The 15,519-nt window shown below is 37.0% G+C and overlaps 1 protein-coding gene across 1 annotated transcript in view; it reads right to left on the bottom strand.

Moving 5' to 3' along the window:
* Nucleotides 1-15,519, bottom strand: part of LOC140232922 (probable Na(+)/H(+) antiporter nhx-9) — a 47,675-nt gene that overhangs the window by 31,794 nt on the left and 362 nt on the right. The window contains exons 2-3 of the mRNA XM_072313033.1: nt 1,711-2,013; nt 375-538 (exon numbers count right to left, since the gene is read on the bottom strand). Coding sequence (XP_072169134.1) covers nt 375-538; nt 1,711-2,013 — 467 coding nt within the window. The remainder of the gene's footprint in view (nt 1-374; nt 539-1,710; nt 2,014-15,519) is intronic.

Here is a 15,519-nt window from a genome sequence, read left to right as displayed (position 1 = left end):
ACTGAAATTCTTTATAGAAGTTTCAAAGCTCCCATGTAGTGCTATCATATAAAGCAAACAGAATCAAAATCGGGTTAGAAATGGCGAAGAAGTAGCATTTTGAACATTTTGATCACACACGGACGCACGGACGGACGCACGGACGGACACACGGACGCACGGACGCACGGACGGACACACGGACACACACACGTACGGAGCCCGTTTCATAGTCCCCTGCTCGAACTCGTTCGGCGGGGACAAAAAAAAACCTCCATGGAGTATCAAATCTGAATGACCACATCTGCATCTGCAAAAGCGATAAGATGGAAAGGCAGTCTGCAGCAAATCCCATTCGTCATGGGATGGTTGTTGCTAGGATACGGAAGACTCACCACGGTGACCGCATCGTTGAGCAGGGACTCGCCAAACACCAGGATGTGCAGCACCTGGTTCACGTGGATCTCCTCGAAGACCGCCAGCACCGCCACGGGGTCCACGGCCGATATCAGACTGCTGAACGTCATGCACTCCAGTATATTGATGGTCTTGTTTGCACCTGTTTGACACATGATTTATGGCACATGGTATACAGTCTCAAAGACAGAACGTCTAAACATGGATTAAAAATAAACATGTGTTTATTTCCCTATAGAGCTGGCACATAGTTGTATGCTCAAGCATGGTAACACTGCCCTTCATGTTAAAAAAAAAGTACCACTAAAGGCCACTTTAATATGATATAGCACTGGTCATTGAAGGCATGCTGCTGTGGCATTTAACGGTGTGATATCTGCATGAAACGTGTCTTTAGATTACATTCACATTGCATATATTGGGCACCACAACATAAAGTACTGCTCATCTCTATCAATGGAACTTGCAAACATGACAATAAGATGCTAGTATCGTATCAGAAAAGATGTTCAGCAGAGTATACACAAAACTCCATTGGTCCAAACTTCAGGAATGCATTGCATCCAGAGATTGACCTTTTTTAACATCATAGGTTCACTCTTGTCAGGAATACTTTTTGGATGAAAGGGTTCTGGTTTTCTGCATGATCACATGGAAACATGAATAAGTTCTGTTTTACATAGTGCAGTCCATTCTTAAAACACTAGATGTGCTAATAAGATATGTTTACCTTTTTACAGGCTTTAAGTTTTCAAAGACTACAATCAGATACACCGGAACAAAATGCTGGAATGAGTTACCGGGTGCTCTTATCAAAAAGGGTCCAACACTGTCATCTTTTAAATGCAAATATAAAATGTTTTTAATCCAGAGTGCAATGGAATAATTCTTGTAGTAATTTGCCCTTTTTGCTGTTTGTTGTGTTATCTTTCATATTTGTTGCTTTAATAGTGTATATTTCTTAACCTGTAGTTGTACTTTGTGTATCTCTCTGTTAATTGCAATTTGTGCCCTCTTCATGGTGGGGAATCTGCCCTGATAGGTCTTGTGTGGCCTTTTCTGATTCCAACATGTGCTACACACTAACTTTTTTGCCTCTTTCTTTTGTTTCACCTGTAAACTTAATATGCAATTTGTGTTGGCAAAACTTCTGTATTCTTTTTAGCATGTTGAATAAATAAATTGAATTGAATCAATTCTCATGACACTAGGTGCAGGCACAATATCTTCCTTACAACATAAACACACACACATGCCAAAAATAAAAAAGAAAAGAAAAAAAAAAAAGGAAAATAAATGTCAGAGTCAACTCACCCAAGAGTCCACCCTCGGATATTCCCCACAAGGAGAGTCCAATGGTGAAGGCGTTAATGAGCGTGCCCACCACGGCGAACATGAGGATGCTCCCGATGTTGCTCCAGAAGGCCTCCATCGGCATGAAGTAGCCCGCCTCCATCATGATGGGCGGGAGGAGGTAGAGGAAGAACATGTGCGAGCCGAGCTCGGCGTTGAAGACCGAGTTGCGGTTGAGGAGGAAGAGGCCGCCGAGGGCAAAGCCGATGGCGATGAGGAGACAGCTCTCCGGCAAATACTTGGGCAGGGGCGAGAAGTGGAACACTGATGTGGGCAGAGGGTGGGTGGGGGAGGGTGAGAGGGCGGGGGGGGGGGGGAGAGAATGAGGAAGAATTGAAGATCAAGTTAAGGGCCTAATTCACACTTTCATGCATCATTTGTTCTGATAAGTTTATGGTATTTGATTTTTGTATGGTTGTATTATGTACTGTTCATGCTGGTTATGTAAGAGCGCCATGAGCATCATTCTTGATGGACTTTAGCACATTATAAGATGCCACTATTATTATTATCATTATCACTGTTTTTTGCTCTTTTTTTTTTCTCTTCTCTTTTTTGTTGGGGGAGGGGGGAAGAGTTTATAGAGAATGCAGTCTGCCATGTTGAAATAAAAGACCATTAAACTATTCAACAATTTGCAAAATATATTACATTGCCTCAGTTCTGACTTTATGATGATAATTATGATGAATATGGAATTCTCTCTTTTTTCCCCAAAACTATATTAGCTCATAAGGTCTTGTTATATTCAAGAACAAGTTATTATTGATCTGGTGTGTGTGGGGGGGGGGGGGGGGGATGATGAAGAAAGAATTTTACATCCTACGTAAAGAGGCAGATTTGTCCAAAATGTTTTTAAAGCATGATGTTTCCTGAATACAGCCTGCCTGATAATTATGTTGATGTTAAGCCAATTGTGAAATGAAAAAAAAAAAACAACAAAAACAAAAACAAACAGTTTTGTAGCTACAAATGTATGTCTATCATGTACAAATGTATAATAATTAACAATGCTGGGGATGAGATAAAAGACACATGTTGCTACAAAAGTGGTAAAAGCCTGGCATGCTCAAATATATATATTTGATCACTTTGAACATTTTATTTAAATGTTTCAGTGAAATCATCACTCTGACAACAATCTTATGATTAACTGTCTATGACTTTCTAGGTGTACCACACAATGCTACACATTGCATGAGTGTGTAATGTGGGTTTTAAATGGGTTGATGAAAGTCACACTATGATATATTATATGTGACCTCGCATCCTGAAAGCAGCAAAAAGTCATCAGTTAGGGTTTTTCTTTTATTTAAGGTCGAATGATAAGAAGAGACCAGATCAGGTTACTAGTTTTAATGGACACTCAGCTCATCAAAATCAAATATCCCTAGCCAACTCCATGATATCATAGATAATGCCCCTGGCACTTGTTGGGGCAGAGGCACTAGACTATTACATGGAGTAGGAATGTTTTTAGATACTTGTGCCATGAAGGGCTTTTTTAAGTTAAAGGGGATGGCTAGTAACTGATCTGTGGGAATCAGTGGGAATGCTGGGGGATGATTGTTCCAATTCTTATGGGATTCATTTAAGAGTACATAATATATCTATTGTTGTGTGAAAATTATTTGCTTCAGAATGGTCTCATATTCAAGTAATGTGCAGTTTAATGGTTCCAGGCTAGCATGCCTGTACAGTGACGGGGCATTACACTTTCCCACTGATTCCCACTGATCAGTTACTAGCCATCCCCTTTAAGGGTCCTTTCTTGTGCGTCAACATGCCCTTTACTGTGAGTGGAATGTAATAGTCATTTAAATCTTAACAATGGCTTTCAAGAAGGTGCCATCAGATTACAGTTAAATCTTAATAGCGCAGTCATATCTAGAGTATATTCTCTTTATGAGTACTGTATATAAAAGTATACTAGTAGATGTTACTCCTGGCTGTGCCATGAAGTTTTAGAAAGGTTTTCGAGTATACACTCTTCAACAGCCTGGTGAGTATGAAATTGAGTATTAAAAACAACTTCTATCAATTGAAAAGAAAAAGTGGGTCTTTAAAGAGTGTTACAGACAGTTCTTGCATTTAACTTCAGGCTGTCAAGCTTAAAGGACAAGTTCACCTTCATAGACATGTGAGTTGAGTGAATGCAGCAATATTAGTAGAGCACATCACTGAGAGTTTGAAGAAAATCGGACAATCCGTTCAAAAGTTATGAATTTTTGAAGTTTCTGCTCAGTCACGGCTGGATGAGGAGACTACTATAGCTTGTGATGTCACAGGAGTACAACGATATAAAGAAAGTATAAAGAAAATTCAACATATTTTCACTTTTCTCGCATAACAAAAGAACACTCAACTTCTCTCTTTCAGAAGGCAAGGGGAATAATATTTCCCTTAACATATGTCAGTAACGAGTCAAAGAAATGTGCACTTTATTAAAAAAAACAAAGTTTTGTGAAATTCTTTTTTTTATTTTCCTTATACTGTTGTGCGCATGTGACACCATACACTGTAGTAGTCTCCTCATTCAGCAGTGATTGCGCAGATGCTTTAAAAATTCATAACTTCTGAATGATTGTCGGATTTTCCCCAAACTTTCACTGATGTGTTCTACTAATATTATTGCATTCACTCAATCCATATGTATATGAAGGTGGACTTGTCCTTTAAGAATTTATATACAGTAACTTTTACAGTCTTTCAGAAACAACTCCGAGGCCTTTTTGACCCAAAATACATTTTGGGCCAATGTAAAATGACACAAGAAAAGTACATGTCAAATCTTTCTTTAGAGGCATCGTCAATGTATAAAGCAACTTATCAAAAGTATGACACTGGCATTTCAAAGTTTTAGATGCAAAGATATCATGTGGCTAGTAAAATACCACTGGGCTGCCACCATACACACCTCTAAATCCAGGAGGTGCCAAGGAGCAGTCAGAGAGATTTTTGCAAGTCCCCTTCCTCACCTTCATGAACATGTGGATTGAGTGAATGCAGCAATATTAGTAGAACACATCAGTGAAAGTTTGAGGAAAATCAGACAATCCATTCAAAAGTTATGACTTAAAAAAAATTATGCTCAGTCACTGCTGGACAAGAAGACTACTACAGATTGTGATGCCACATGTGTACAATGATATAAAGAAAATTCAACATATTTTCCCTTTTCTCGCATAATAAAAGAACACGTGACTTGCCTATTTCAGAAGGCAGGGGGAATTATATTACCCTTTACATACCTTAGAGACAAGTTGAGGAAATGTGCACTTTTTTCAAAAAATAAAACTTGAAATTCTTTGTGAAATTCTCTTTATATTTTCCTTACAATGTATATCGTTCTACGCATGTTACATTATACACTGTAGCAGTCCCTCATCCATGAGTGACTGTGCAGATACTTTAAAAATTCATAACTTTTGAATAGACTGTCTGATTTTACCCAAACTTTCACTGATTTGTTCTAATATTGCTGTATTCACTCAATTGACATGTATATGAAGGTGGACTTGTCCTTTAAACTACAAATTCTTTTATTTTGATCTCTTATATTACAAGATACCTGTCATTCTGATTCAATTCATAACATTAATTCATTTCAGCACGGCGCATGATTCAGCCAATATGGCTGTTCTTCCTCAAGCCTGTGCATCATGAGGTAAAATGACACATTACAAAACATAGTACATTATAAAAGTAGAAAGCACATACACAAAATAGCAGTTGGTAAAACAAAGCAGAGCAAAAACAAACAATATATGTCCATGTATTTACAGAAAATATAGGGACATAAATAATTCTAGCATCAGATTTGCTCAAACTGAAATTTATAATTATATATATATATATATATATATATATATATATATATATATATATATATATATAATTTATATATAATTTTCCCCGTCGAGACTCCTGAAGAAGGTGGAGGCCACCGAAAATTTGAGTTGTTCAATAAACTCATTCTTATTGGCGAAATAATGCATTACTAGTTTATTTCTTGATTCTTCGCTATATAATTTATCATATACATAAATTTATACTCCAGAAGAAGAAAAAGAAGAAGAAAAGGAAGAAAGGAAGAGAGATAGAAGAATTATAATTTTGTAGAGCTGCTTATGAACAAACAAACTGAATGAGAAAGTGATATACCGGTAACACACATAGTGTTGTATTTCACCAATTATGTGGTTATCAAACTTTTAATAAAAATGCTTAACTGTCATTGCTGAAAAACTTAAATCTTTCATCAGGCGACATGTCAAGATCAATTATGCGGTCTTCACTTTATTGGAAACTATAGAGTAATGGATCAGTATGCAATAAAATGTGACAATGAAAGCCTTCTTAAAACAAAGTTATCAAAACAGTTCCAACATATTTCTGGTCAACTGAGTACCTAGATGGTCATTAGAAATGATGTAATTAATGTACACTTTCATTTCTCACTTTCATATCTTTCTTCAGATATTGAATGTCACAAGATTATATACAATGTCACATGATAGACACTTACATCTAATCTAACCCATGTGATGCTTTGTTCACCAATCAGCACATTAGACCTCTTCTCAATCACACACACACACATGCACACACACACATACACATACCTATTAAATGAAGGTTTGAGAAATCGATTTTTGAAATGTGATGCCAAACCACATAAATTCTTGTGTGTGGACACACTCTTAAAAAGATAACAACCATAATCTGCACTACTAAGAAAATATCAGTCAATCTTGATTTCTGGGGAACCCTCACAATAATTTGCCTTACACAGTATGTGTGATTAGCAAGCGAAAAAAAAAAAGAAAGAAAGAAAAAGAATTGAACCTTTTCAACCACATGATATAACTTGATGCATTCAGCCTGCTGGAATGAGGATGGCCTTTTTATTATAATGCATGCACACAGTTTGTAGATTTAAAATGCTTTGGACAACACAGAATAGAACATCCAGTTCATACCAAGGAGGTTTGAGAAATGGAGTTCCAACTGGCTGTAAACATTCAAACAGCTGTCAGTTTTCTTTTGACGTACAAAAGAATTCCACAGGTGAATTTGTGACTTTGATGATCGGGGTTCGATGCCGCCGTCTTTTCCAGCAAAGAGATGATTCATTTGGACCGCTAACATAATGTCGGCTATTATTTTGTTTGTTTCTGTATTAAAGGAAATTAAATTTCAGCTAATGATAAGGCATATGAAAAAGAAAGTAACTCCAGTCCAGGATTATGTCAAAAAGTGTAAATCTGAGCCCTATGTTGTGAAATATTTGAACTGCACCCTTACTGGAAAGTCGATTTTATCATCTTTCTGATCACTTCCGACAAATGAATATATATTTGCGGTATTTTTGTGGATGTGCTACCAATAGCGTTGTATATGAATGTCTGTCACCCAAATCCACTTCCCCATAAATTGTTTGTGGCAATTTTGCCCTTTTTAAAAAAATTTGAACCCTTGGAAAAAATAGTGCGACAGTGCGGACTGTGAATGTCATAAATTGCATCCCTGAAGTAGCTATCAATGTTGAGGCTTTTGCACTTGTGGTCATTATACTTGGAACGGGGGGTTAGAGTGTGATTTGCTTCTCAAAATGCATTTTGCATCATTTTCTGAGTGCTGAATACAGGTAAATGTGCACAGCACACACTGCACATGTATGCCCTAGATCAATACCGCACACAGTTTTAGGGTTTTTCAGCAGATATGAATGGGGGTTTTGCAGTTCATGAGAAAGTTGCTTTAAAGAACATTAAGCGGCAATATTGCGGTATTGACAGATATTAATGAGGCTGATACCCCCCTCTCTCACCTTCTTCTCTTTTTCTTTCCCCTACAACAAGCACAAAAAATGATCTAAAGCACAGGTAAGCCTATTTGAGGTCAGGAACTACTACTCACCTGGTCGAAACAGGGTCATCAATATCACTTTATGAAGAAAAATTTCATCCTCACGCTATTCCACACTTAGCTACAGGATGCCAACATCATGCAAGAAACTCTAGTGTTTCCTCCACCCTGCTCCATGGGCATGGGCACTTGGATGGGCATAATACATTGTTTTTTTTTTTTGTTTTTTTTTTACATGAGGAATGAAGATACTGAATTCCCTTCATCTAAAGCAAAATATTAAAGGGGCATTCCAGACAATTTTCATAATTTCACATCCTGTAGTACATAAATCAACAGCTCCATGTCTAGATTTGTGGAATTTATTGTGGTCCTTGAGCAGAGAAATCAAAACTCTGAAAAACCCAATCAAATTCCATTGAACAAAGATGATGACACAGAACCTGACATATTTCAGAAATGTAGCAATGTCATTGCATTTAACACAATGCCACAGGCTGAACAAGTTCACCTGTGTAGAATTTATGCATACCTTCTTTTGTTCTGCTTCCTTGAGTCCCTACTCCTGCATTCTTGTTGTGAGGCTGTGATGTCATCATCCTTGTTCATTGTGATTTGTTATGAATGTTGAAAACACTCTTATTCCTCATCCCAATCACTACAAACTCTGAAACTCTGCACCCTGTGTAACCAATTTATAGTTGTTCTTATGTAAAAGTCTGAAAATCATCCGGAGGTCTCCTTTAAGGTCCCAAAACAATGAAAAAAATAGAGGAAGGTAAAAGGAAGACATGTAGACGCAAGACAACATATAGGACTATACCTTTCCTCTTCAGAAAAAAAAAATATATATATATGCTCTTTTCGCAGTGGAGATTTTGTGAAATCTGTCATATTCACACATGCAAGCCTCTGAAACCTATCTGCATTCAATTCCCAAGAGTGCTGACTGCATTGGACTTTTAAATCGACTTCAATTCAACACAGAACACGTCCTTTGACAGAAATCCATTAATGCTTGTTGCAGACTGGAATATCAAAGAGTCTTTTGGAGGGGAAAATTTCATGATGGATGACCGCTTTGGAGTACACTCCTTGGCAGAGACATCACAATGGAAATAAAATGCGAAGTAAGTTAAAGGGATGGTAGAGTTTCAGTTGTGATGAAGCTTCAGGTTTCCAATGTTTTCTGATGATTTTTATATTTTTTTTTAGATAATGAGAAACATATGAAATATGAAAGAAAATATAATTCTAAGAGGAATTCCATGTTTATTTGGCAAAAATTGGTTTTGAAATGGCTGAGATATTTAAAACAAAGTGATCCTACATGGGACCCACCTTTTAATGTTTGATTGCTTTGATTTACTTTTTTTTTGACATATCAATCATTTCAAAACTGATTTTCATCAAATAATCTAAGAAGAAATAAACTAAGAGTTCCTCTTAGAATAGTATGCTCTTTAACATTTCATAAAGTGTTTTTTTTTTTTTTTTTAAGTATCTTGCAAAAAGTTAAAAGCTGAATCTTCACCTCAACCAATACTACACCATCCCTTTAAGGGGAGAAGGCTGGAAGAAGAGGAGGGAGAAGGAGGAGAACATCAGTCAGAGACAAAGATGGAAGTGGATGGATGCCTTTTTGCATCAATTGAATACTCTCTATTCCTATTCCATGGCAACATGCGGTGGTGGAATACAAAAAATGGCACGTTTCAAACCACGCTGCTTGATGTATGTTTGATATGAATTGAATGCAGAGATGTGCTGGCCTCTACAGATCATAAAACACACTGATTTTCTTTCTTGTTTTTGTCAATCTTTTATTTTTTTTTTACACACACACACATCGTTAAGGCAAAAACACCTTTCTGTTTAATGCGAAATTGGAAAACTGCAAATATCATGTTGTAAAGACAAACTTTACAGAAATGAGACATATCTCTCATTAAAAAGATATGTTTTCTGAATGAAGAAAAAAACACCAAAATACAATAAAAATGATGTAAAATGTACTAGTTGGCAGCTATGCAGTGGTCCTTACGGGTGTATATATACATTTTCATGTTGAATATTTTAGAATTATGCAGTCGGATTATTCAAACAGTTGTCACTTTTCTATTGATGTATAAAAGAATTCCACAGGTGCATCTGTGCTTTGGTGACGGGGTTTGATGCCGCCGTCTTACTAGGCGTTTTCACATCAGCCCGATAAAAATCCAAGCTCGAGATATTTTTCGCGATCGCAAATTAGCGCGCTATTTCATTTCCTATTCACATCAGCCCAAACATTATCAACTAGCGTGCTAGTTTGCATTAATTATCCTGCTATTTTAGGAATTTCCCGAATTGGACTCGAGAAATTTTCTCCATCAATCAGCACGCTAATTTGTATTCACATTATCAAATAGCGTGCTATTTCATAATCGGGTTAATTTCCCAAGTAAGAAAATAGCGTGCTATTTCGAAACATCGGGCTGATATGAAAACGCCTACAGAGCAATCTGAAGATTCATTTTGAACGTTAACACAATGTTGGCCATATTTTCCTTGTTTAATCTACTAAATGAAACAAAATCTCACTTAATGATAACGCACATTAAACAAAGGTCAATCCCTTCCAGAAATATGTGCATAAGTGTAAATCAGAGCTGTATCATGTGAAAGTGTTTAAAACTGTACCCTCCTGGAAAGCCGGTTTTATCACTTTTCCACTTAATTCCGCCAAATAAAACTGATATGAAAGAATCTTCAAGCATAAGTCTTTATTAATAGATGTATCAGATCAGTGACCCGGCACGGCCAGTCGAGTAATTTTAATTTTCATTTCATCATTTTTTGCGCAATTTCTATTCGCGCATCCCCATGTCTTTACCATTATATATCACCTATCTTTTATAAGAAGGGAGGGCGAAAAGTAATTACCATCACAAAGACATATCTCCCTTAGAATGGGCTGATGATTATGCAAGGAGACTTGAGTCAATTGTCTTCCTATCTGCGCAACAGATCCAGTTTGCCACATGCTTCAAATACTTTCGAGTGGTGGTATCGAACGTGACTTCAAAGGAAATACGACAGGTGTGACTCCATTCTCTTGACCTTCCTTGAACATACCCATCTTTCTCTCAACTCACAAGGCATCATACACTCACATAAAAGCTGAATACAGTTCCGACATATAGATTTAATCAAAATGGCCCTGGTGTTTCTATGACTGCACGAATGTGCGATTGGGGTGTGACTTTGAAACAATCACTCCAGCTGGAATCAGTATGGCATGGCTGCATGATGACGATAAAATCAATGATATTGATGACACTGATGGTAGCAGTAATGATAGTAGTAGTAGTAGCAGTATCATCATAGTCATACTAAAATGACTACAATAGCAACAATAGCTATTATTATTATAATAATACTCTTTATACTGATGATACCAAAGTTGAATAGGAAGTGAATAATACATTTTGTTGTTTTCTCTTGCAAACAGTGGCTAAAATGTTCCCTGTACTCCATGGCTCGATGTTGCGTGTCCCATACCTTATCACGAAGCGTGCAATTGTTTAGTTTTCTCTGATGGTTGCCTAGCAATGCAACTAATGTCATCACCATCATATTTGGTAGTTAAGTAAGAGTCACACAATGCAAATTTAATGAAGTGGTGCTGTCATGGTGACATTCATCTAAAATCCAAACTAAATCTCTTTGTTGACAAAAATTCAAGAAGGAATCATTTCGTCCATCTGAACTCCATCCCAGAGTTGTAGCATTCTAGTAATAAAGACTGTCAGCTCGCACGGAGAGCTGGAATTGACTTGTCCAATTATTGACATAGAGAGCAAGTCTATGGAATGTCATGTGAAAACCAATCAGAGAGTTGGGAGTTGATGACATCATTGTCTAATTTGCATATTTTTTAAATTGCGAGTGGTATCACTGTTTTGGGAAAAATTCTCCAACATTCTTATCTTGTTTCACCCAGCAATTTCATGGATAATTTTACTCTTCTGTCTGTTTCCCTTTAAATTCCTCATTTTTCAGTCAACTTTACCACAGAGTATAGTTTCCCTTAAACCTGTTCAAAGGATGAACTGATTTTGTCATAACATATAACATCAATAGACACCTAGTCTTCTATGGGTTAATGCACTGTGTATGATAGGCACTCTGCAAGTGTGAGGTATTCAAATTATGCTTCGCCTGGGCTTGACTGCGAAATAATTGGCGTCTGGCAAGATTTATGAGGCGCTCGCTCTACTCATTTTGGAGCCGGCAGCCCATTCAAGCAATATGAATAAGTATGAATGAATGGAGGTTTGGATGTGAAAGACACCGCTCATGTCCCACTAATTTAATGTATTCCCTGATGCCAGGAGTATAACCACCAACTCCTGCTACTAGAAACAAGAACGGCAACTTCTACTGCTATTCTTACTACTAGTAGCGCTACTATCGCTCATGAGACTGGAAATACTATTAAAGGACAAGTTCACCTTCGTAGACATGTGGGTTGAGTGAATGCAGCAATAATAGTAGAACACATCAGTGAGAGTTTGAGCAAAATCGGATAATCTGTTAAAAAGTTATGAATTTTTGAAGTTTCTGCTCAGTCACGGCTGGATGAAAAGACTACTATAGCTTGTGATGTCACATGAGTACAACGATATAAAGAAAGAATAAAGAAAATTCAACATATTTCCATTTTTCTCGCATAACAAAAGAACACTCGACTTCTCTCTTTCAGAAGGCAGGGGGAATAATATTACCCTTAACATACGTCAGTAGCAAGTCGAAGAAATGTGCACTTTATTCAAAAAGTAAAGTTTTGTGAAATTCTCTTTTTATTTTCCTTATATAGTTGTATGCATGTGACATCATACACTCTAGTAGTCTTCTCTTCCAGCAGTGACTGCGCAGATACTTAAAATATTAGTAACTTTTGAACGGATTGTCCAATTTTCCTCAAACTTTCATTGATGTGTTCTACTAATATTGCTGCATTCTCTCAATCCCTATGTATATGAAGGTGGACTTGTCCTTTAATATTACTACAGCTACACCTACCATGCTACTTTCCCCCAAAGGCCCATTGTCACTCTCATCATAAAAGTCATTGCAATTATATCATGGCATTGAATCAACCTTTATCTATGATCAGTGCCTGATGTGAGAAAGATAAAAGAATTAATCCCCCGATGGAAAACCTGAAAAGGAAAATGGGCATGCTTAACCAATTGAAGACTACTCTCAAGTATACTCAAGGCAAGTGTCTATGGGAATGCATGCTACAGCGCAATCAAACTCGTCCTCAACAGGTTAATGGCTACACTTGATTTCCCCTCATTCCCACAACCCATCATGTTTGTGTTTCTTTTTTTTTTAAATTCTACATATCCACATCATACAAACAAACATCATTTTCACCTTGCTACTAAAATTTAATAATGGAAAATTAAACAAGCACAGTCATTGCACCGAAAAAAAAAAGCAAACATACACAGCACACACACACACACACACGCACACACTTCCTCATCCACTGTCCAGGGGAACAAAAATGTGCACATTTACGTGTCCAAGGAAATGACTGACTGGCAAACGGTGGTACCTATTAAAATAGCTGGAAGCAATTGTTCGATTGCTGCGAATCCCTTTGGGCTGCCAGGGATCAAACAAGTCATTATTTCCCCCATTTTCCCCCCCTGTAATCCATCTCACTGCAAGGAATCATTATGGCACTGTGAAAATCATTGAGAAATGAAAAGAGAAATGATACAAGTTTCTCGTACCAACTGCGCAATGGTACTAGGCTCCTCTTGATGAAATGTTGATGGATCCAATAAATAATTGAAAAGGGCAATTCAATATATCCAGTCTTTCCTGACTGGATGTAAGGCTCAACTTACCAAAAAGGGGGGAAAAAAGAAGAATTAAGCCATACCCCGTTGAGGACAAGCTGATTCTGCTTCAACACGCATTTCACATTGTCACCTGCCCGAGTATACTTGGGACTAGTCTTCTACAGGTTAAAATGTGCTTTTTTTAATGTCCATCTTGTGCTTTCTCATCCTTTAAGAGGAAAGGGTAGGATACAAAGACATATGAGTGCAGGTCACTGCCATTTATAGGAGAGGACCCTAGATGAGAACGTGACAATGAGGAAGGGACAGACAGACAAACAGGCACACACACACACAGACACACAGACATACGCACAGACAGACACAAACACTGACCGAGGAGGTATCACATAATACTTTCTTGCAGATTACATTGATGGCTAAATTTTGTTATGCATCCAGCTAATGCTTGAAATACTATGTAAGTGTTACCATTTCATGGCATTTTTCACTGTCTCATATTTTGCGAATCAATCAATATTCTCAAAAGAAAGCAAAATATCATACTTGCGAAATGTGAAATTTGAAAATATATAGTGTATACAGTAACAGATACTAAGTAAACACAATCACTTCCCCATCAGCCTGTGAATCAACATTGGGAAACATGACACAAACTTACATTCTGGGTAATGTACACTGCTTGTCCAAATCCAAAGGAAACAGTGTATTTTTCTTTCTCTTGTCTGAAGTATTTGTTTCAAGAACATGGCATTTTAATCCTCTTCCAGTACCCAAATACTAACCTTTAAAAAAAGGAAAAAGAAAAATTAAAAACAACTACAAACCTTTAACCAGAGATGTGGACAAGAGATCCCACCTCCCTGTTTCAATTGTTTACATTTTCCCAGGCATAAATACTGTTTAATAAAGCATTCACTATTAGAATTGCGATTTATTTTTGCATTATGTGTATTTGTTTTTCTCTTGTGTAAAGTATTTGTTTCAATAACATGGCATTTTAATCCTCTTCCAGTACCCACATACTATAAAACCTATAAAAGTTAAACAAAAACAAAAACAATAAACAAAAATAAACCTTTAACCAGATATGTGTGAGTGAGATTCCACCTCTCTGTTTCAATGGTTTATACTTCTCTGGGTATAGCAAAAAAATGAAAAATTGCTTGATATAAAATGCATTCATCAAAATTGTGTGTGTGTGTGTGTGTGTGTGTGTGTGTGTGTGTGTGTGTGTGTGTGTTTTGGTTTTTATGCATGATGTGCATGTTCTGTAGCAAGATACACTCTCTTCTATAACTTAAAACCTGATACAATCACACAAGTGCAATTATGTACACCTAGAGCAGAATTTGCAGAATTTTGTTTGTTTTTGTACACTGTATTTGACAAGAAACAGAGAGAAAATTTCTTCATTTCTTGTTACTGCTATCTTATCAAAAATACTGACAATAACAACAACAGCCTGACAAATGCTCTTGGGAACACTATAAGAATGTAATGTGGGTAGATGGGAGTATACTTGAACTTGAGACTATGGGTTGTCTTGCTTCGATAGAGCATGATTTATTAAGGTTGTCAGTCTGATTTCACAGATATGAATGCTGTTTTATATGACAAACAGCCCTGTCTGCTGAGACTTTGGTTGCTGTGTTAAAATCATTCCATCTCAATAGCATTGAAGTAAACTTGTAAAACTGAAGAAAGGTACAGGGCATCTTAAAGGGGATGGCTAGTAAATGATCAGTGGGAATCAGTGGGAATGCTGGGGAATGATTGTTCCAATCCTTGTTGGATTCATTTAAGAGTACATTATATATCTATTATTGTGTGAAAATTATTTGTATTAAAATTCTGAAGCAAATAACTTGCTTCAGAATGGTCTCACATTCAAGTAATGTGCAGTTCAATGTTTAGAGGTTAGCATGCCTGTACAGTGTTGGGGTGAACGTTAACGTTAATGATCTGTTTTGAATAATCCAGGGGATATTTCCCCTCAATAGCTGGAATGAACTGGATCCCCGACCGAATCATA

Source organism: Diadema setosum, chromosome 9 (genome assembly GCF_964275005.1).
Source record: "Diadema setosum chromosome 9, eeDiaSeto1, whole genome shotgun sequence".
Lineage (NCBI taxonomy): Eukaryota > Metazoa > Echinodermata > Echinoidea > Diadematoida > Diadematidae > Diadema > Diadema setosum.
This window is presented reverse-complemented; position numbering and strand designations above follow the sequence as displayed.